The following is a 20917-nucleotide window of genomic DNA, read 5'->3' as shown; positions in this document are numbered from 1 at the left end:
GTGCTGTACATCAAAACACAACATAACAATAAAAAAAACCCATAAAATAAAAACTTACAGTTTAAAAACAAAAACATACAATTTAAAACTAGATCCCGCTAGAGTTGAAAGCCAAGTAAAATAGATGGGTTTTAAGACGAGCTTTAAGTAAATAAAAGATGGTTCTTCATTTTGAATTGATGGTACTTCACTGAAATCAGCTCACATAATGGAGCCAGACTATTGTTCTCTGGTGATATTTCACCTTGCTTGGCTCCAGATTGCTTTTATTAACACCATCCGACGGGGGAGAAACAGCTCCTTGCCGTTACAGAAACCTGTGATTTATGGCATTCAAAAGTCCTGCTTTATAACAACATTTGTCTGTTGGCCTTTTGTGTCTCAGTTGGACTGAAATGACAGTGTTTGAGCGAACAGCTGTGAGGACATTTTAACAGGTCGCGCACAGCTTGAAGCGGCAGTTTTGTAGTTTAGACGTGAATGCCATACACAAAGTTTCTTTTCCCCACACAGAGACGTACTCTCTCTCTCTCTCTCTCTCTCTCTCTCTTTCTCGCAGTTTATATTCAATTGATGGATGGTGCAAGCGTCTGGACATGCTGTGTTGTATAAAACGGCCTTCATAAAACGCAACCTTTCAGCAGAAGTCACCAGTCACATACTAATTTTAGGAATCAGTAAAAGGAAACAACATAAATGTAAACTAACGGAAATATTTCACCCGCAAAGACAACGCAGCACTGCACCCTTCATTTCTTAAAGCTTCTCCTAACAACACAGTGTTTCAAACATGTCCTAGAAATAGTCCTCTAATGATGGGATTCATACTGGGTCGGACTCGTTTTTGCCCATCACATCCTGCTCCCCGCTTGGACATTTTTTTCAGCCTCAGTCTGAACTGGTCCGATGTAAGAAGAAACTCTAATTATCCAAAATCCTCCTGCTCTGACTTCAAAAAGGTTGAGCCAAGATGGGGGTCAGAGGTCAAGTTTCCTTTTGCACCTCTTGAAAAACAATCTGCCTGATGTTTTTTTTTCTTTTTCTTCTTCTTCTTCTTCTTCTTCTTCTTCTTTTGGAGAGCCGAGCTAATCTGGGTCAAGCTGAGCGGAGCCTTTGTGGCTGTAATACTTTTATACTAATGGGTGTCATTACAGCAGCACCTGAATCACTAACCTCCGCTTAGCTTTACAAACAGAAGTGTTTCCTCTGAAGGTCAGCGTCTTAGATGGGGAAATGGTGGCAGAAGTTAGACGGATAGTTCAGTTAAAAAGTTGTTGATAAATTACCTGCTCCTGATGCCCACATTAAGAGTAAATTCAGATTAGTTGGTCAAAACTAAAGCAAACTTCTGCCATCTTAAAACAACAAATATCTCTTTCCGATCTTGCCAACGCCAAAAGACATTCACTAAGATATTAATTATACAAAGTCATTTATTACTTACACAGTAAACAGAGATGGGAGGTAACGCTACCAACAGTTACCTAATAAAAAAGTGAGATAATGTTAACAAAAAATGTTAATTGTCTTACTTTTATGTTCTACTTTCACTGGAAATGCTCAGCACCTTTGGTTTTTAGTACGTTTTTTTTACACAGGAAGAGCATTGACGTTGCGTTCCTGCATAAAACCCCAGCATCCATTCTGTAAATAACATGTCTGATTTATTGGTTCATAAAACAACACTCACATCAAGTGGTATAATGCTGTTCGCACTGGGGTTGGTTTCAGATGGCAGAAGTCGACTTTGGTCCCAGTCCCTCTCGCACAAGCTGTCAGATTTAACCTCCAAACAAATCTGGAGTTACTCAAAGTTTAAAAAAAAAAAAAAAAAACAAAGATAGCTGTTTACTGCAGGTGAGAGACATTAAGTTGTATTTCTGTCTCCATGTTAAGCAAACATTGTTTATTTGATGTGGGAAGCCCTTTTGCTTCCACTAGATGACTGATGGATTGATGCAGGATAAACTATTAGCATATTACTGTCGTCTCACACGCATGTCAGCTTTCCTGCCCTTCCCTTCGACTGTGTTGTATTAATTTCAAAGTGCCTGATTGCGAGGAGAAGGAGAGAGACTGCTCTGCAGAACATTCTAATTGAGAGGAACATGAGTATGGCAGCACAAGCATCATGTCATTTTGTCTTTTTCTCTTTTGAAAGTCAAGCAGGGACAACCGCATCACTAAAGGAAATGACAAACGCCTTTTCTCCCGTTCTGATTTTTTTACCAAAAGTGAATCATAAAGGGAGTCGAACTTTTTCACATTTATTAGACGAAACAAAATTGTACATGCTTTGAAATTTTGTTTATCCATTGGGATTTGTGTAAAGTGTTTTCTCTCTCCAAAAATGTGATGTCTGTCGATCTCTTTCTAGAACAACTGCTACTACCACGGCGAAGTGCGGGAGCATCCCAACTCTGACGTAACCCTCAGTGCCTGCTTGGGACTCCGGTGAGCGACGCTTGACTCGTTTTGTATTCAGAATGCAACGTAAAGCTGCCCTTTCAGTCCTGTGCGCTGCTGCAGAGTTTGGAGTTACTTAAGTCACTCAGCGCGGCAGCCAATCATTCTTAAGCTTCCCTTAAGGCTGTTGTCGGTGAACTACGGAGTAAAATTGTCACACAAACGTATTTGTCACTGAGGCCTTTATAGCATATTTGCTCTCATTTTGACAGTAATTTGCATCTGCCTGTTGCTAATGATGAATCGCTCTCTACAGTCTCTTTGTAAGCAGCGTTTTACCGAGTTGTAAAATTCACAGCTTTGTCTCCCCCTCGAATCATTTAGCTTTGAAACAGACTGTTTGCTTTTCGCAACACAGGAGCCGCTCACGAACATGAAACGTTTTGCGTGTCAGCTTGAGAGTTGAAATTACATTTGTAAAAACAAAAAAAATGTTTTGCTGCATCTGAGTTGATTTGCGTTTATGGTGGACCTTTTATCTACAAAGTCATAAGTTTTAACCACAGCAACATGTGGCTCAATAAAAACACGATTCAGATGTTTGGTTTTTTTTTTTTTTTTCTCGTAGCCTCAGGAAAAGTGAGATTGTAGACAAAGAGCTGCCTCGGTTGTTCCATTAGAGACAGCCACATTCAATCAATTCTGGCATTTGAGAAAGTGCTCGTGCTTTGAAGTTCTGTTTTCTTACTTGGGATGTTCTCTCTACAGAGGCTTCGTTGCACTTGAAAACAAGACATTTATTATCGAGCCCGTGTCTGGCCACGACGCTGGGGCCCACTTCATTTACCGAGTGGAAGAGCTCAAAGTGACCCCTGGAGCCTGCGGCCATGGCTTTAATTTGTCCTCTGTTGCCCCTGAAAGCCACATCAAAAGCCCTTTCCAGTCCTTTCACACCAGGGTGAGTTCACTGTGTTGTTTTTATTGCAAACCAAAGGTCTTAAATCATTATTTTTGTAGCATTTCATCATCAAATATCCCTGACAAAACCACTATTGAGCTTATGATTAAATATTAGGCATTTGACCAAGGACGAGCGTGTTGGCTATCCCACAGATTTGGAAAGGTTCCTTTGGGGATAGCTTTGGATTTGACACTCATTTCATTCGTGTTAAGAGCCCAGAATCAAGGGCCCGCGCAGAACATTTGGCTGATAATTTGCGTGGAGCAGGTGCAGCATCCATCTGCTTGTATTTCCAAACATTAAAAACTCCATTTGAGGCAGGAAGTGGGGCTAACCCTCGTGCAGAACTTAATGAACCCAGAGTTATACAGTATCTCAGTTTAGGGGTTCATAGAACAGAACTGTGTCTGTCTGCCTGAAAATATGGGGATTTTGTGTGGAAATGAGTTCAAGTTTAGGACTTTTTCATTTGCACTTGAGCTTTTTGTTTTCTTTTTTTTGTCTTTATACAGTTTAAAACTCTTTTTGGCATCAATAAAAAACATGATCCAGAAGCAGAAACCTTCTTCAGGGACAAAACTTTAAGGGAACTTTCTTCAAGCTGCTGCCAATCTTGATTAAAGCTTCTTTACACCAATTTTTTCCAGTTTTACCTGTCGCTTGCCCTAATAGTTCATCACTGTTTTTTGTTTTTTTTTTTATTTCCTAATGCAATGTAATTAAGCAGTTTTGTTTCACACTAATGGACCTGATCTTTATTGCTTAGATCTCAATGGAAGCAACCATTGAGATTTCAAGAACTTCAAGAAATTCCTTGTAACTTTAGGAACTCCTTGAAGAATCTTCCTAGAATTACAAGTAGGACTTAATGCAACACATTGCACAGCACATGCCTTATATCCAAGCCAGTTCCTCTGAAGCGTCTCATTTAGATAAAAGAAATAACACCTTTACAACATTTCTGTCCAATTTAAACCTAAGACTAATTGCTTGGACTCCTGCCTGGCTTCTACATGTTTGGCACTCAAATGCAAATGAATGGATTTACAGCAAATGCAGAACAAGTCAGACCTGCTGAGGAACGCCAACAGTCCCGCTGATTTTGCGCTTTACCTAAAGCAGCAACATTTTTGCCCTTATCTTTACACTAATATGTGTCTAACAGCCACAAAACCTAACTGAGTCATCAAAACAGGAATGTATTCTGAGCTCCTTGGAAATAAATTTGTTTCTTTCAAACTAAAATCTAAGAACCTTTTTATTTATTTTATTTTTTTTTAAAATTTAGAAATAAACCAGTTCATATTTATGGAAAGTAAGAAGAAAAAAATAAATGAATATATTTATTGTTCCATGAATGATTTATGTGCAAATTCTATACAAAAATTGAAAGGAAAAAAATATAAAGCATGTTATTGCTTTTGAAATTAAAGATGCAGCTCAAATTGCTATCGTTTTTCAAATTTACCTACTGTATGCAGACTAACCCCATGTTCCCCTTAGACAGAGATATCAGTCCTCTCGTGACAAGATAGCCAAAAGCTGTTTCCTTTGATCATCAAATTATTCATGCAGAAACGGCTTTTCGGATGCCGCAGGCTTTGAGATGTAGCCTGCACGCCAAACTTTCAAATTGCAGTGCTTTTCTAACTTTTAGCATTCCTCTTTCATTGTTCTCCCTCAGCATAAAAGGCATGCTCAGAAGACGACCAAATACGTGGAGCTGATTATCGTCGCAGACAACAGAGAGGTAATGTCCCTACTATTCTCTGCCTGACACCGTTCAGCCGCAATGCTTTGAAAACCCAGCATGCCCTCATGCCATAAACATAAAGAAGCACAGTAAGCCACTGTAGCTGCAGAGCAGGTCTCTCTCTGGAAGCTGCTGAATGTGGTGAGTATGCAACAACCCACTGTGGTTCTGTGGCAGCAGATTTTTTTTTTTTTTATTGCCAGCAGGAACGTCTGTTTTCAGTTCCTCAGCAGGGCAGACAGGAAACAGGACAAGGATATAGGAGAGTACCCCGTAAGCGCGGACAAGCTCATTGTGGTGGTTTCCTCTTGTTATCTCTCTGCTGATGCCATTGACTTGAATGGAAAGAAAGGGAATCGCAAAAAAATAAAAAATATAAGGGATTTAGCGTGCTGCTCAGATTTGAAGTGCAGGTGGATCCACGGCAGGGTGGAAACAGACGGTGGGACTTTTCTCTAGTTTACGTCCAAAGCTTTAATGCCGTGTTACGTCTGCCAGTAGACCTGCTTCCCCGCAGTCGCGCCATTCGTCTCTGTAATGCTGGGGGATTTTTCTAGATCCAGATGGTCACAGCTTGAAAACATACCTAACACACAGAGTAAAAAAAAAAAAAAAAAAAAAAACACAAACTTGGAATATTTAAAGCAGCCATTAATGCGAAATCCTGCATTTGCGTGTGTGCTGTGGTACTTCATAGTTTTTGGATCGTAAAACGATGTCCTCCATTATGTTGTCACGAAGCACCGGCTTCTTGCGGATGTAAATTTGTCCCATGGCTAACCTGCTGTCTTTCTTTTTTTTTCTTTTTTTTTTCAGTTCCAGAAACAGGGGAGAGACTTGGAGAAAGTCAAACAGCGGCTTGCAGAGATAGCCAATTATGTGGACAAGGTAAAACATGTGCTCCCCCCTCTTTGTGGGTGAGGCATAAATCACTTTTTTTAAAATAGAAATTTTGTTGGCAGCAGAGATTAATGAGAAGGGACGGCGTGATATATTAATTTCTCGTTAAAGCAGCTGCCTACGACCTGAGCCAGAGCTGCGTGTCTATTGCTAGAACGCGCAGTAGGCAGATGGATTTATTTTAGGAGGCACTGATATAGAAATGGAAAAGACATACTCTGATTGTGTAAAAACAAGAAAGAAAATGTAGTTTTATGATTTAGATAATAAGCAACTAAAGGAAAACACAAATTATTGTGTTTGGCAAATCTGTATGAAGCGTTTAGGACACCAAAAACTTAAATCTGACTCTGTTTTGCGCCATCCTCCTCCTCAGTTTTACAGGGCGCTCAACATCAGGGTGGCTTTGGTGGGTCTGGAGGTGTGGAGTGACTCCGATAAATGTCCCATCACTCAAGATCCCTTCACCACCTTACACGAGTTCCTAGACTGGAGGAAGGTGAAGCTTCTGCCCCAGAAGCCTCACGACAACGCTCAGCTCATAAGGTAACCCCAACATTAAAAGTGGAAAAAAATGTTAATTCTCAGTCAATAAACAAAGCCTTATAAGAACGAAAAACTGTCCAACAAAGGTGAGAATTAGACAAATGCAGTGAGTAGAGATTACAAGAAACTCTGGCTCTTTCAGCACATTAGGCCTGTGTAAACACCATCTGCTCTGCAAAACACTAAAACACACGTCTCTACTTCTATGTTACTTTGCAGCGGCGTTTACTTCCAGGGCACCACCATCGGCATGGCGCCCATTATGAGCATGTGCACAGTGGAGCAGTCCGGAGGCATTGTCATGGTGAGTGTAAAGCGCTGTCCCTTGACCCCAACTTTTTTCTGCAAGATCTGTGTCAGAGGAGGCTTTGTCCAGATTCGGCAGCCTAACACGATCCAGCTGTAATTTACACGAGCCGCCAGGTGTTCGTCGTTTGCTAGAGAGTCGCTTTAGGGTCCTGAAGGACGTCATGATTTGCATGCTGGCTTACCGGTTTGACATTATCGCGCCCACACATACACGAAGAACAAGCGCTAATTTGGAACTCCTTCGGTCGGGCTGCGAGATACCAAGGCAACGGCCGCCTGGAAACGGGTGGGACTTTGTGTCGGAGCGGCGGACAAGCGGCCGGATGTCGATCTCGCGGAGCACTTTCTCAAATTAAAGCCGGCGGCTTTTGAACACGACTGCATTTCCATTTTTATGAGAACTGATGAATTGTTTAGTTTGCTTCTTTCGGAGGGTTGGAATCTAAATGGATTCGTATACGCAACTGTGCGTCACCTCTACCGGAGTGTCACTACACAATGTAAATTTGCTTCTAGCTGTTGAGACCGGTGCAAAGTGGTTATCAGCCCAATGCCATTATGACTAAGCCCAGATGTGTACACCCCATCAAAGAGTGGGATTTCTGCTGGCTGGTTCGCTGTGATGAGGCTTTTCCAGATGTTTGTCTTCCCCCCATTACTTGCATATAGCAGATGGTCTGTATTGGGATTAAAAGGCCAAATAAGCAGTGGGAGGGCAGGGAGGAAATGATCTATTTCTCAAGCCATACTGCACCATGTGTTCTGCCCCAGATCTTGTATTTATTTTCCCCCCGCCCCCAAGGGGATAGAAATCATGTCAGAAATATGGTTAGACCATTCACCATCACAAAAGGAGCAGATTCCTGCTTTACAGTGATCATAGAAGCTTTCTACCATTTCAACCATTTTACTCATCTGACTATTATTAGTACTCAGCCCCGTCTCGTGCAACTTAGAAGCACGCCACCCTGACGAACATGACAAAGGCTGCAGAGAGTTTTCCCATCCTTCCTGTTTGGAGGCGGGGTGCAGCTCCCATGACGCTGCTCTTTAATCAGAGCAGGAAGTGGCACAGCTTGGCCTCAGCGTTTCACTGATGACTGTGCTTTCAAAGGAAGCATGTGATTTTCTCATGTAAGTCCCAGAGAGCCACAATACAGTAAGATATACAGCAGTGGGTTGATGTCCCCCCTCACCCCCCTCCATCGTGGTTTTGCAGATTAAGTTTTTAATCTGCAAAACCATGCAATGCATACTGCATTTATGCGAAGGAGACACCATTCTGTACTGATTTTCTGAATGTCACCGTGAAAGAAATTTAATTTCACGACTGGCTCATGTTTGAAAAAGTGAGGCTCAAACACAGACCTATCGCAATTAAAAAAAAAAAAAAAAAAAAAAAAGTGTAATAGCCCTTTAAAGTTGTGGTAGTACCAAGCAACGAATACCTGTAAACATATTTGACACCTCAGTCCAGAAGAGGGCAGTTGTAGGTACGGCTAAGGTACCGTGAAGAACCCCCACCTGGGGGAACGAAGGATGAGAGAGAATCCTGACTGACTGACTCCATCCATCCGTCTTTTAGGAAGAAGGATGTTTAAATAATCACTGCAGCACAACACATATATACTATGCTGTGTTCATTTCCTGTCTATTCCCAGCCTCGGTCTGTAAAACTGTGTCCAGATGAAGTTTCTTTTCCAGTTTGGTCATTATCCGTCTGTCTGTCTTATCGGTGGAGTCATGCAGAGGTTTCTGTAGCTGCCTCTACAGGAAGTCAGACTGATTGGCTCTGCAGTGATAGTGAACTCTGGTAGATCAAATACAGTTTCCATAAAGAAACTGAAACTAAAAGGAGAGGGTCGAACTGTACGTTTCTTAAAATGGCTGTTTGTTTGCATGACATTTTAACACTTTTTTTTTTTCCCTCCTGTCCTTCAGCTTGGCTAACTTAAGACGCGTTGGGTTGCTTTCTTCTACCAGGATCACTCGGAGAACCCGCTGGGTGCAGCCGTGACTTTGGCACATGAGCTGGGACACAACTTCGGCATGAACCACGACACCCCGGAGCGTGGCTGTGGTTGTAGGATGACTGTCGACCGCGGAGGCTGCATCATGACCCCCTCCACGGGGTAAGGGTCCGGTCACGCTTTTCATCTACAACTTTTAAGTTCCCAAGAGGCGAAAAGACAAAAGTGGAAGGTGGTGTCAGTGACACTGATGATTCGTTAAGAGCAAAAGATTAACAAAACTGTTTGGGCTCGTCTTCCAGGCAATTCACACAGATGAAATAAAGTAACTTGGGCTATCAGATGGAAAAGGGGTTGAATACATTCTGTTTTTTGTTTTTTTTTAAATAAAAACTATTACTTTCCTTTCTACTCCATCTACTCCATTGTGTGTACGATCACACAGAGTTCCAATAAAGTTGAAGTTTGTGGTTGAAATGCAATAAAATCAGAACATTTCCCCTGTGAAAATATTTGAATACATTTACAAGACTCTGTATGAGTTAAAAACTTTCCTCATATTTAAAAATATGAGGAAAACAACGTTTCTTTTGTGTGGCTGCTGTTTACACATGATGGCCACAACACAGAACAACAGGTTACATTTGCAAGATCCCTAATGAAACTCGCTTTCAGGACAAAAATTGCTGGCTCTTGCTGTAACTGCCCTGCTACCAGTCTTTGGAAAATTCATTTTGTTTAATAGTTGTTCACTACTATTTGACAGCTTTAAAAAATATCCAGAATATCACACCAGGCCAAACGATGTCTTGCAAAGAGAAATGTCTACACAACTTCATACTGGTGTCTTATGCTGCGTTGCAACAGATAATAAAAAAAAAAATAAAAAAAACTTCAGTAGCTGATGATTTTGCGTCACATTTTTTGAACAAATTCATATTGTTTCTGTGCTGATGTATGAAAGAAGGCTTCAGAACACAGAGCAAAAAAAAAAACACACACATGGTTTGGAACTGGAATAAAGTAGCTGCTGTGGCATTCTCCGCCCGTTGTCTGGGTCTCTAAGATAACAGGGCTGCTGCGAGCGATGGACTGTGTGACTGCTCGTAAACGGCTAGCAGATAACACGAACCCGCAGCAGAGAAAGCAGATTTCACCCTTGGTCTGACGCCAGTAATGTTTGCCTCGTTGGTGGGTCCTGCAAGGCACAGATGCAGGCAATCAGAAGGATTTCCACAACACAGGGAACATGAAGCTAAAACTGAAAGGCACGGTTACTGGTATTCTTTAAACCTCAGCCTACATGTGTCCCACACATTAATCATGTCGCTGGGGGATTAAATCATTCTCACATTTCATGCGCAGCTGTGGATTTGTATAATTTTGGGAACACATAGGGGAGAAAATATTTCCAGATTTTACACTTTCTCGCCATTCATTAGTTCCGACTAAATTGCATTTTTGTTTTAGCTCAAAGTGAAGCTTTTAGACTTTGCCCACAATTCTGAACTGCAGATGCAATCATAAGAGCCAAATAAACAATAGGAAACACCTGACAGGGTTGCTTAGACACGCCGTAATGAAAGGAAATGTTTCATTAGAGCAGGATAATTGAGACAATGAAGAAAAGGATAAAGTGATTTTCACACCATGCAGATTTTGGGGATGTTTTTGCTCACTGAGGGATAGATTTGCCAAAGTAAGAACACAGTAATTCATTAAGAAAAAAGAAATCTAAATGTAAATACTGTGTGTTTCTGCTCAGTTTACTTTATCTGTTCTGGTTTTGCCCCACTTTTGCAGTTTATTGTTAACATTTGGTGTGGATTAATCAGGGCTGGACACAGACATCTCTGTGGATGCTAGTCATTTTACATTTTATTATTTTGCTTTTTTTTTTTTTTTTTTTATGATTTCATTGCCAAAAACAATCTGCAGGGTTCGGGATGCTTACATTTTCAACTACCTTTGTAATATTGTATACTAAGGTTGCACAATTAATCAATAACAATGTGTCTTGCGATGGACCTGTAATCAATATCAACAATACATCTGTTAAAATATTCAGTACATAGGATATTCACTGAACACTGATACAGAGCTGCACAGCGTTCTGGGGGAAGTAGGCAGACATTATCTTGCTCAACCTCATGGCCAGCTAAACCAGGTGGGTGGCATGAAGTAACTCACTCACTCTCCGATTTCCCAGCAACAGCCTGCTGAGTAAGGCTTCGCCTCATAACTGCTTAAAAATTAACAACAGAAGTGCGGAGAAAAAGCTGAATAAAACAGGAAAAGGTCACACCAACAGTGTGGCGGTGCTTCAAATATTTAAAATACAAAACTAATCAATAATTATCAGTTTCGACTGATATGAAATGTTTATGTTGTACCCATGCTGACAGATTGTGGTATGTTTCAGTATTTCAAACTAGTGGAGTTGTTTTTATTTAGTTATTTTTGTTTGGTCAGAGGTCATAATTTGCCATATTTCATATGAGTCAACTGGACCAAACAGGGACCAGAATCATAACCAATCAGTTGATTGTTTTTGTTGTTGCTTCTCTTCTAAAATGTGAATCCATTTGAACTTATAAAAAATAAAATAGTTTTCTTTAATGATAACTAAAAAAAGAAAACATACAAAGACCAGGATGGGGTGAAGAATGGAAACAGAGTGACAAAAATAATAATAATAACAATAACAACAATAATAATAATAATAATAATAATAAGGACAAAGTAACAGCGAAAAACAATGAGGATCAATGAGCTTATATATGGAGAGAGAGTGGAACCGACAAAGCAACCAGGACTAATCAGTGGCAAATGTAAACAGCGGATGGAGAATGCAGGCAGAGAGGAATCAGGAGATAGATGACAGCTGCGAAGGAGAGCGAACTGGCAGGCAGAGGGGAGTTGAAATGATAAATACAGAGAGCTGAACTGGGAATAGAGGAGTTATAAATCAGGGGGAATGAATAACACTAATCATAGAGAACAAAATTCAGAAGCACAAAGAACAGAGCTAATGAATGAACAAACTAAGACAAAGGATTTAACTAACGTGGCAAGATCTGAGACAGTTGATAAACAGCAAAAAAAACAAGATCAAAGATCGAATGAAACCAACATGGGATGTTATCACTGGAAATTAGCATTTAAATGGTGGCAAACTATAATGGCTTGTTAAAAATGAAGAACACCCTAATAATACCTCTTGATATATACATTTACATAAAACCCTAAAATGCAATGTTAATTTTAAAGGTGTTCATTTACAATTTACAACTCTAAAAGTTGTTTTTGGAAAGATCAACAAAAATATTGAAGAAATTGCTGTTTTCTTAAAATATGTTTTAATAGGCTGTCAAAAACATCTTGTTTTCGCAGCCATGGCAACAGTCCTTTTTGTTTCCTTTTTTTTTTTTTAAATAGAGGCACATTTATGTGAACAAAAGCATCAGAGACACTTAGAGGAAAATGTTTAACAGCAGCATCACTCATTTCAGTGCAGGGCCAATGCAAACAATGCAACGCACAAAGAGCAGAAAAATGACAGACCTATCTTAATTGGAAACAACGAATTGTGCTGGTATTGAATTATTTGTAACATAAAAGGTTAATAAGGTTCAGGAGATTTTTTTTTTCTGCTGTTTTTGCGTCGTTATCAACAGTTTAGACATGATAACACCCGAAAGAGATGATTAGTGAACTTTTATTCTCATAGTCACTCCACAGTTTCTTAATAAAAGAGTCTAAATAAATCAATGTGCCATGATGCTCTGACATTTTGCAAGCAATTTTGTCTTGCTACACTGACACAGAACATCAATATTTCCCCATTTATCTAATACCATTCTAATTGTATGTTCAATATTTGTTCATTTCAGTCTGCAGGATATCAGGATTTTATTGAGTTTTGGCATTGCTCAGCCGCGTACCAGGGAGGGAAACAAAATGAGAATTTTATTATTATGTTTATGCGCATATAAACCCGCGCAATCTTATGCATTTCGGTGCAGTTATTATTATTGATCCTGTCTGTTGATTCAAACTAAAGCTATTTCTTGCAGCTCCAGTTATCCATATTTTTTTGTAGTAAACAGCAGTTTGGGATTTTATTACTGTTCTGCGTGTAAGAAATCTTCCTAGATTTCTTACACGCAGAAGAAATCGACACCCAAGAGTGGTGTCGATAGCGGCTTATAAAATATTCATATTGACAATGTCAAGATGCTTGTGTCTGTACAAATAAATACATCCAAAGTCCTTTACATGAGACACAGAAATTCCTGGTTTATGGTCTTAAAAAGAGGTAGATACAAATCAGAAAGGAATCACGATTCCTTATCATCTTACTCTGCTGTTAAACTCCACTTTAGATTTAAGTTACTTCAGCCTTTGCATTTTCCAGTTGTTTGATATTTCATTTGTATTTTAGTCATCTCTGGAAATAAAATACACATTGCAGTGCATATGTAAATTTGTAAAGTAGGACAGTGATGAAATGCTGCACAAAACTAGGTCTGATCAGGTAATCAATATCCAATTATCCTGGATCTACGAGATTATAATGATCATGTAAACAGCTTGTTTCAGCTGGTGAAACAAGGCGGCCGTTTGATAAGAGTTACCTGCCTAATTTTCATAATTTTCAGTAAATAGTTACTTCTTTAGCAGCAGACTTCCATCCTTCTATTTTCTATACCAGCTCAGTTCTCGCTGAGTAGGGGGGAGGCAACTGATCCCTGTTTCCAGTTGTCAATGTAAACCTTGGAGATATAATCACAGGTCAACACAGAGACAAAACAGGTCAAACTACAAGCATGCACATGCACACACCCAAAGGCGATTTAGAGAGGCTAGCATGCGCGTTTCTTTGATTGTGAGAGGAAATTCACTGATGCACAGGGAGAACACGCAAACCCCACACAGAAAGGTGCAAGATTGCATTTGAACACAGGACCTTCTTGCTCAAAGTAACCATGCTAACAACTATTCCACCTTGCAGTCCGCTCTCAGATTTAAGCACAGCGTCTTAATTGCTTTTTTTTTTTTTTTTGTCAGACTTAAAAGTTTCAAATGATCTAAAAAATTTTAATCAGACAAAAATAACTAGTATGTAACCTGCAGTTCACGCCACGGGGCTCCTCTGACCGGCAGGTGAACAACAACGACATAACAACGAAGCGACTGAGATGGAGGGAGAAGGAGTTTGAAGCAGGAACCCACTGGTTTTGAGGCAAATCCTTGTCTTCAGATCCAGAATTGTCCATTAAAACCGCAGGAAAAAAAAAAGAAGTCTACCTTTATTAAGGAACTAACTACCCAAACCATCCTGGTCTTGTGTGAACAGGTACAATTCATCAAGTGCGTGGATCGTGTTAGTTTTGCAGGTTCATGGAGTTTAGTCTGTAGCGGTACTTTTCCCCCCTGAACTATTTCAAAAATTAAATTTTTGGACATGACAGGTTCAAGCTTTTCTTAGCCGACTATCTCCGAAATTGAATTTCTAGAGCCATCAGCCCTAATTTTCACTTTCCTGTCGACACACACACACACATCCGCTCAGACACACCCGCACACACACACAAAAAACAATAATTTTCAATCCAATCTAGAACTCATTCCCTCCGTCACAAATAGCATTTCTTTCGTTTTTTTCCCCCCATTTCTTTTTAATGTATTTATTTGATATTGGCAGCCCCCTTTGACCCACCCTCTTCTTCTGTCCAGATGTCTTCAGAATGTTAAACACGTAGTTGTGAAGCGTTGTAGCTCGTTCGATGGCGCACGCGTGCGCCGTGTGTGTGTGTGTGTATGTGTGCGTGCGTGTGTGTGTGTGTGTGTGTTTTGGAGGCGCAGAGCTTAGACTTGCTAATGGAGTGGAGGACAGACTGCATCTAAATGACGTGATTATCAGTGACACTGCCAGCTGCAATCAGGGCCAGAGCGCACTGAGAGAGTTCCGCAGAGAGGTGCTTTGTGCCTCGGTAGACAGGCGGAGCGTGGAAGCCGTGGTTTCATTTGTCTTTTTATCTCCTCCTATGGCAACGCGGGAGGAGAAACACAAAGAGGGGTGACAGTGGTACCGGGAGAGAAACAGTAGAACGCTATCAGCTGCGGAGGAATAGCTTCTTGTTCATCTGGAGAACGGTGACAGGTGTGCGAGACACAAAGACTGGTCTTGGGAGATTTCGTTGAACAACAGGTGGAAACTTTGGCATTGCTTGCAAAAGAATGGTATACAAACATATTTTGAAGTGGGAACTGGAGTTTAAAAAATCTTGCCTCGCAGAAAAGCACAAAACCTTTCCTGTGTCTTTTTCGGCATCCGAGTGGAATTGTGAAGAACAGCAGGGAGCTACCTCTGGAACTTAATAGTTTATTAATATATTTTTATAGCAACAAACTTTAGCTTATTTTGCATCGATTTAATGTGAGAGATTATGTCTTTTATTAACATGGACAGGGAAGCTGTTCAGAGTTGATTACAAACATGAATACAGGTAGATACAAAGCAATCCTAATAGAAGGCCAGTTAGAGATTTGAGTTTTAGACCATCATAAAAACCTTTAACTTGCAGCTAAAGCACCATCGAATGGTTCAGATTGGAAAACTATCATGTGGCACAGACATTTTTCATCCAATTTTCTTGGGATTTATCCATTTTCAAAGAGGAATGGGTAAAACTGTGGATGAGCAAAACTGAGAAGGATGTACCCGTGATGACTTGCACCTGTGATGACAGTGTGTGGTGTCGCTGCAAACATAACACATCAACACACGCTTATTTTTTGTTTAAAATAAATAAATAAATAAATAAATAAATATTTTACCATTTTCCTTACACCTCACAATGTGCCCTGTGTTGTGTTGGCCTGTCATAAAAACATCCAAAAAGTGCAATAACATTTCTGGCCGTAAGAGACAGGGTCCAAAACTGCATCACTGTTTTCATTTCTGCTATCAAAAACTAAAGAGTTAGCAAAGTACTAGAGGCTTGCAGAAAATTTAACTTGTGTTCTGTTTTGATTTTTTTTTTTCCCCTGATGTTTAATCACTACCAGCTTCTGGCAGAGTTGCAGGCTGACATTTCGCTAAAAGGTCAGACGTCTCGACTGCTTAGCATGGACTAAAAGCATGTCAGTCTGCGGTGAGTCTTGGAGAACAATAGAGATAGTCTGATGTCAGTTTGAGGGACTGCAAAGAGCGGAGCTTTTTATAGCCCTTGTGTACTCGGTGCCTTGCCTCGTTCACAGTGCGGCTCCACTCTTTATCCAAACTGCTATTTTCCCCCCTATCTTCTCAACCCGCTCGTATTAAGCTTCTAAATGATACCGACAGGAAATCCATGACAAGATGCTTGGTCTCGCCGTCCCGGTACATTTTACGATTGGCTTCTAAGTCACTAGGAAGAGAAAGCCTCTTTTAGCTTATTTTCTCTTAATTGGTTTGGTTTGGAACTTTAGCAGTTTATCTTATTATAATTTCACTGCCTAAAAACTCACAAGATATCAGTTGCAGCAGTTTCCAGGAGCAAAAAGGCTGCAGCTAAGACAGTTGATGTGAAATGTTGCCAGATCAATCAGTCAGCAAGAACGCAGCATCATATTTCCGTGTGGGCCAGCCTTCCTGGATCTTGCTTTGTCTTGCTAACTTGATAAAAAACTTGGTATTTTTAAGAAAGAATGCCAACATAGCTTTGTGTTTTTATACAAACATTTGCTGTTAGTTCTTCAAAGTTGACCCTTTTTTTATGTAACTGAGAGCAGGAATAAATTAATATGAATAAATACTAAATTTGATTAAATTATCTAATTAAAGACTAAATCTTTCAGCGTTTAATACAAATTTGCCTTTTTTTTTTCCAATTATGTACAAAGCTGTTAGCAGGTTCTAAACATTTGTGCGTGCAGCTAATACTGAAACTGGACAGGAGGGAAGATCTTGTTCAGAAATACCTCATCACGCTGCACGGATGCAATTTGTCTGTATTTAAATGGCACATTACAGATGCATTAAATGAAAAACCATCTCATTTTACTGTATAGTAATGGAAATCGCCTCTTGAAAACCTCTTGCAAAACAAACCTGTTTTGTGTGATGCAGATTGCACCAAAACAAATTTGGGATTAAACGAGACGGGGGTAATTTGGCGCAATAGAAGAATAAGGCACAGTTGCACAGCTGGCATCAGGGAATGCCACGATGCACATCAAAGGCCTGTAATAAATTGTCAGTGGCAATAAAAAAGGGTTTAATCAGACACCATTGTTTGTCTTTTATTCTACAAAATTACATTTGTGACGTATTTGTATAGACTGCATATCATAAATTTATAATCTGATCTTTTCAACTTGAGTCAGTGTGTCTTATCTCTGAATGAACCAGTTAAATAAATGCATGATTAATAAAGCACCACTTATAGATTTACACAAATGTCATAAATGCCCTTTTTAGCATCAGTCCTCACTATATGTAACAGCCATTTCAGAAATTTTGAATCCCTAAATGTCGGTTTTTGCAGTTACATTTTTTCAATCCTACACAGAAATGGCAATTTTTCTAGTAAGTGGTTAGATCTTTATTATCATTTCCTTTTTTTGTAAATGTCCTGAAATCATGCAAACCTTGTGGATATGTTTAAAAGAATGCATTTAAAGGACGCGGGTATTTTAAGTTCTTCATTAGATGACCTATAGATCATTTCCGTTCCTCTCTGTGAAATGGTAGCTCCACTAAGCTCGTCGTTAGCGAGGTGGCACCACAGCTTTTCCTCTGTATGGAGCACAAATTTATGAGGCCATACATCACTGATGAGATAAACATCTTTATTTGTGGGTGTTGTTCCTAATAAAAGTGACTTATTTGCCTTTCAAACAGATACGACAGGCAGAATGGGTCTGACTAATTAGATTTTGTGTAACTGTTGAGCGTAGTCAAATTAGTTCCACCTCAGCAAACCATACCTGGAGAGGGAGCAGAGCTCTAGACCCAATATCATCCTGGGAATCCTACACCCTCTGCTCAGCTAATTTCCTGGACAGCCGGGCAGCCGTGCAGCAGCAGCTGTGATAACACACACTGATTATTGTGCTTCTTGTACTTTGAAATCTTTTGCATCTCTGGAGTTGTCTCTGGAACAGATTTATAGAAAAGTCATCTGAGAATTCAATTTTTTTATTATTATTATTATTATTACTAATATTATTTGTTTTAAATCAAACTTTTTGCTTTGAACTCTTTGTTTCAATTCAAATGTGTTTTCCTGCTGACCACCGCTAACATTCAGCCAATGGAAGAAAAGCATGAGAGTGCTTCCTCACGTGGGTTCGGAAAAGATTTTTCTCCTGCGTATCGGTTTATCTTCGTGAAAAGACAAATTGCAGCCAGCAATAACAGAGAGATCGTCACGGCATCTCTGGGTGCACAGGCAGGCTGTTACCAGGACTGTGAGAGCAGCTGTTACCTGGAGGAATGCAGGCCTTAGATTAGAGACGCAGCTCAATCACCAAACCGCTGCTGGTACAAAATCACCGCCTTGCAGCAGACGTCCATTCGAGTTATATGTTGAGTTGCACCGTGGCTGAGGTATAGTCTGCTTTGAATGATTAAGGATACACAGTTACAGTCGGTAGTTACCATCTAGTCGCCATAAACATGCATGCCATATTAATTTGGGGTTGTCACATTTACGTGTACATGCTCAATCACTTATATCTATCCTTGCACCACCACAGCACCCGAGAATACAAGCTTTAAGAGGATAACCTTAAGAAGCCGTGATGAAACATGCTTTTGCTTTACACTATGCTGAAAATAGGTGCATAGACTTAAAAAAAAAAGGAGGGGTGGGGGGAGTTACACCTCAAGACACAACACTGCTTTTGCCCGAAGCAGTGTTGTTTTATACATATTGATTTTAAACGCATCGAATTCATGTCCACGTTAACGCTCCGAATCTTTTTTTTTTTGATTCTACAATGTCCAAAAGAAAGCAGATCTGTTCAACAGAAGCTACAATCGTCCCCCCTTTGGACCGTGAAAGCATGTTTGATGGAAACGCATTGTGTTTACCTTTCATGGACAATCCTCCTGATATGTACCTGATTTTTTTTTTTTTTTTTCTTATCAGCAGCGGTTCGTGTTATCGACAGCGGCCTCACTCTGCTCCCTGCGGTGGTTTAATCTGCATGGTTTGTTCCCGATGTTATGCATGGGTCTCTAAGCTGAGGACCATAACACACTCCTTTGTGCGAGCGTCTGTTGCGGTGGTTTAACAGTGGATTATGTGAGTGGACACGTTTGGACAGGGACAGGTTGGATTGGCTTCTGGTCAGCGGGAAGATGAAAGCGGTCGACATTTAGAGATGGACAATCTGCGTGAAGTTGGGGCTCGGCTTTAACCCGAGAGTGGCTGTCAGAAGAAGATATTTTTGTGTCGTGCGTGCGCTTTGAAAATCTGTTTTCCTTTGGAAAAAAGGATTTCTTTCCCATTGAATGCGCCCACCATTATCTCTAGCAGCCTCAGGAGAAGCCCGACTATAGTCCACTAACAACAGTGAAATATCCATGCAGTTGCTGCAACCAAATCCCCCTTAGGCAAAGGCAAAAATAAAAAAAAACATCAAACATCCCCCTCTCAGGCCCCCCAACCTCTGTCTACCATCAAGCTCAACAAACATATTTTGTGTGGTGCAGAAATTTCACAAATCTGTCCTGCCAAGCCTCGGGGTTTGCAGTCTCGACACCCGAATACGCTTGAAGACCTTATAGTGCGTCACCTCATAAGTATGTGTGTGACATTTTTCTGTCTGAACTTGAACTTTCCAAGCATCTGAATGTCACATCTCCTTCCTGCCAGTCCCCTCTGCTCGCCGTCTTTCTCTGCCACCTCACATTCTCTACATTATGCGCATGTTGAATGAAAATAGGGGAGTCCCAATTAAGATTTTTCCTCCCTGATAGCAATCTTAGTTATTTTAAGATTACAGTATAGACTCCCAGTCTGCTACCACCTTAACGCTAATGAAATTTATACAATTTATATACGTACATATTTTCCCAGCCAGCACAGTTTTAACATGCTGCTCCAACTCAGAGATAACGAGGTTAGAAACGCTATATTTACATTATTGCGTTATCCAAAGTGAACACGGCGTTATCACTCATCTCTTTAGTTTTTATCTGCCTTGACAGCCAGTGTGTTGCCAAGATAGAATTATAATTGACCACCTATTGCCTTATTATCCAAGTACAACAAGAAGCTGTGGGAATTATTAGCAAAACGATTCATTATGAGGGAATTAAGTATCAACTCATTAATATGCAAATTATTTTTTAGGATGAGACCTCTGTTTGGTCTAATTGAAATTCAAGGTGATTAAAGCCTATGACATAACCTGAAGACTCTTTCACCCAATGATCTAGATAATTTAAAAACCTCAAAAAAATAGTGCTACAGTGACCCCCATCAGCCTGTATCTGACCTGAGAAGCATCAGATCAACCTGTCCGAGTTAAACAATTTGACAGAACAGCAGTTGGTTTTTACTGTCTAAAACTAAATTATTCATAAAAGCTATATATGTTTTATAAATTCTAAGTTAAAGGCCAATTAGTCCAACTACATAAAAAGGAAGAAACAGTTTCAAAAGGTTCAGGATTACTGATCAGTCACCTGTTGGTAGGTGTGGCTCTTGGGATAATTAAGTTGCTAGTAATAATTTGAGTCTTTAAAGGTCGTTTTTTTTTCCTCCTTAATGCTTCTTTGTTTAGAGAAAATTGTTTTTATGACAAAGGCTTGCATCTTCCAAGCCTTTGTCTCCATCTGGCTTACTTCCTCTGTTAACAGTCAATTGTTCTCTGGCTGTCTGTGTTGAAATCTGCCCAACTCTCTGCAGCTAAGGTGTTGATAAGGTGTTGACAACCAAAGATTTACAAGGCAAGACCCCAAAACATACTCTCAAGTTTGCTACAAAGTGACATAAGGACAAAAAAAGGCCATATTTTGGAGTGATTGTCAAAATTACACCCATAGAAAGATGATGCTGAAACGGTTCGTCC

The 20917-nt window shown here is 40.1% G+C and overlaps 1 protein-coding gene across 2 annotated transcripts in view; it reads left to right on the top strand.

The window, feature by feature from the left end:
- The window catches only part of adam12b (ADAM metallopeptidase domain 12b), an 84715-nt gene that overhangs the window by 41225 nt on the left and 22573 nt on the right, over nucleotides 1–20917 (top strand). For both annotated transcript variants that reach the window (XM_088012818.1, XM_088012819.1), the window contains exons 5-11: nucleotides 2378–2454; nucleotides 3175–3364; nucleotides 5052–5117; nucleotides 5937–6008; nucleotides 6397–6566; nucleotides 6786–6870; nucleotides 8859–9007. In XM_088012818.1, coding sequence (XP_087868944.1) covers nucleotides 2378–2454; nucleotides 3175–3364; nucleotides 5052–5117; nucleotides 5937–6008; nucleotides 6397–6566; nucleotides 6786–6870; nucleotides 8859–9007 — 809 coding nt within the window. The remainder of the gene's footprint in view (nucleotides 1–2377; nucleotides 2455–3174; nucleotides 3365–5051; nucleotides 5118–5936; nucleotides 6009–6396; nucleotides 6567–6785; nucleotides 6871–8858; nucleotides 9008–20917) is intronic.

Source organism: Poecilia mexicana, unplaced genomic scaffold (genome assembly GCF_051168715.1).
Source record: "Poecilia mexicana isolate PSO_F unplaced genomic scaffold, ASM5116871v1 scaffold_15, whole genome shotgun sequence".
Taxonomy (NCBI): Eukaryota; Metazoa; Chordata; class Actinopteri; order Cyprinodontiformes; family Poeciliidae; genus Poecilia; species Poecilia mexicana.
The sequence above is the reverse complement of the archived record's forward strand: the minus strand, read 5'-3'. Positions and strand labels throughout refer to the sequence as shown.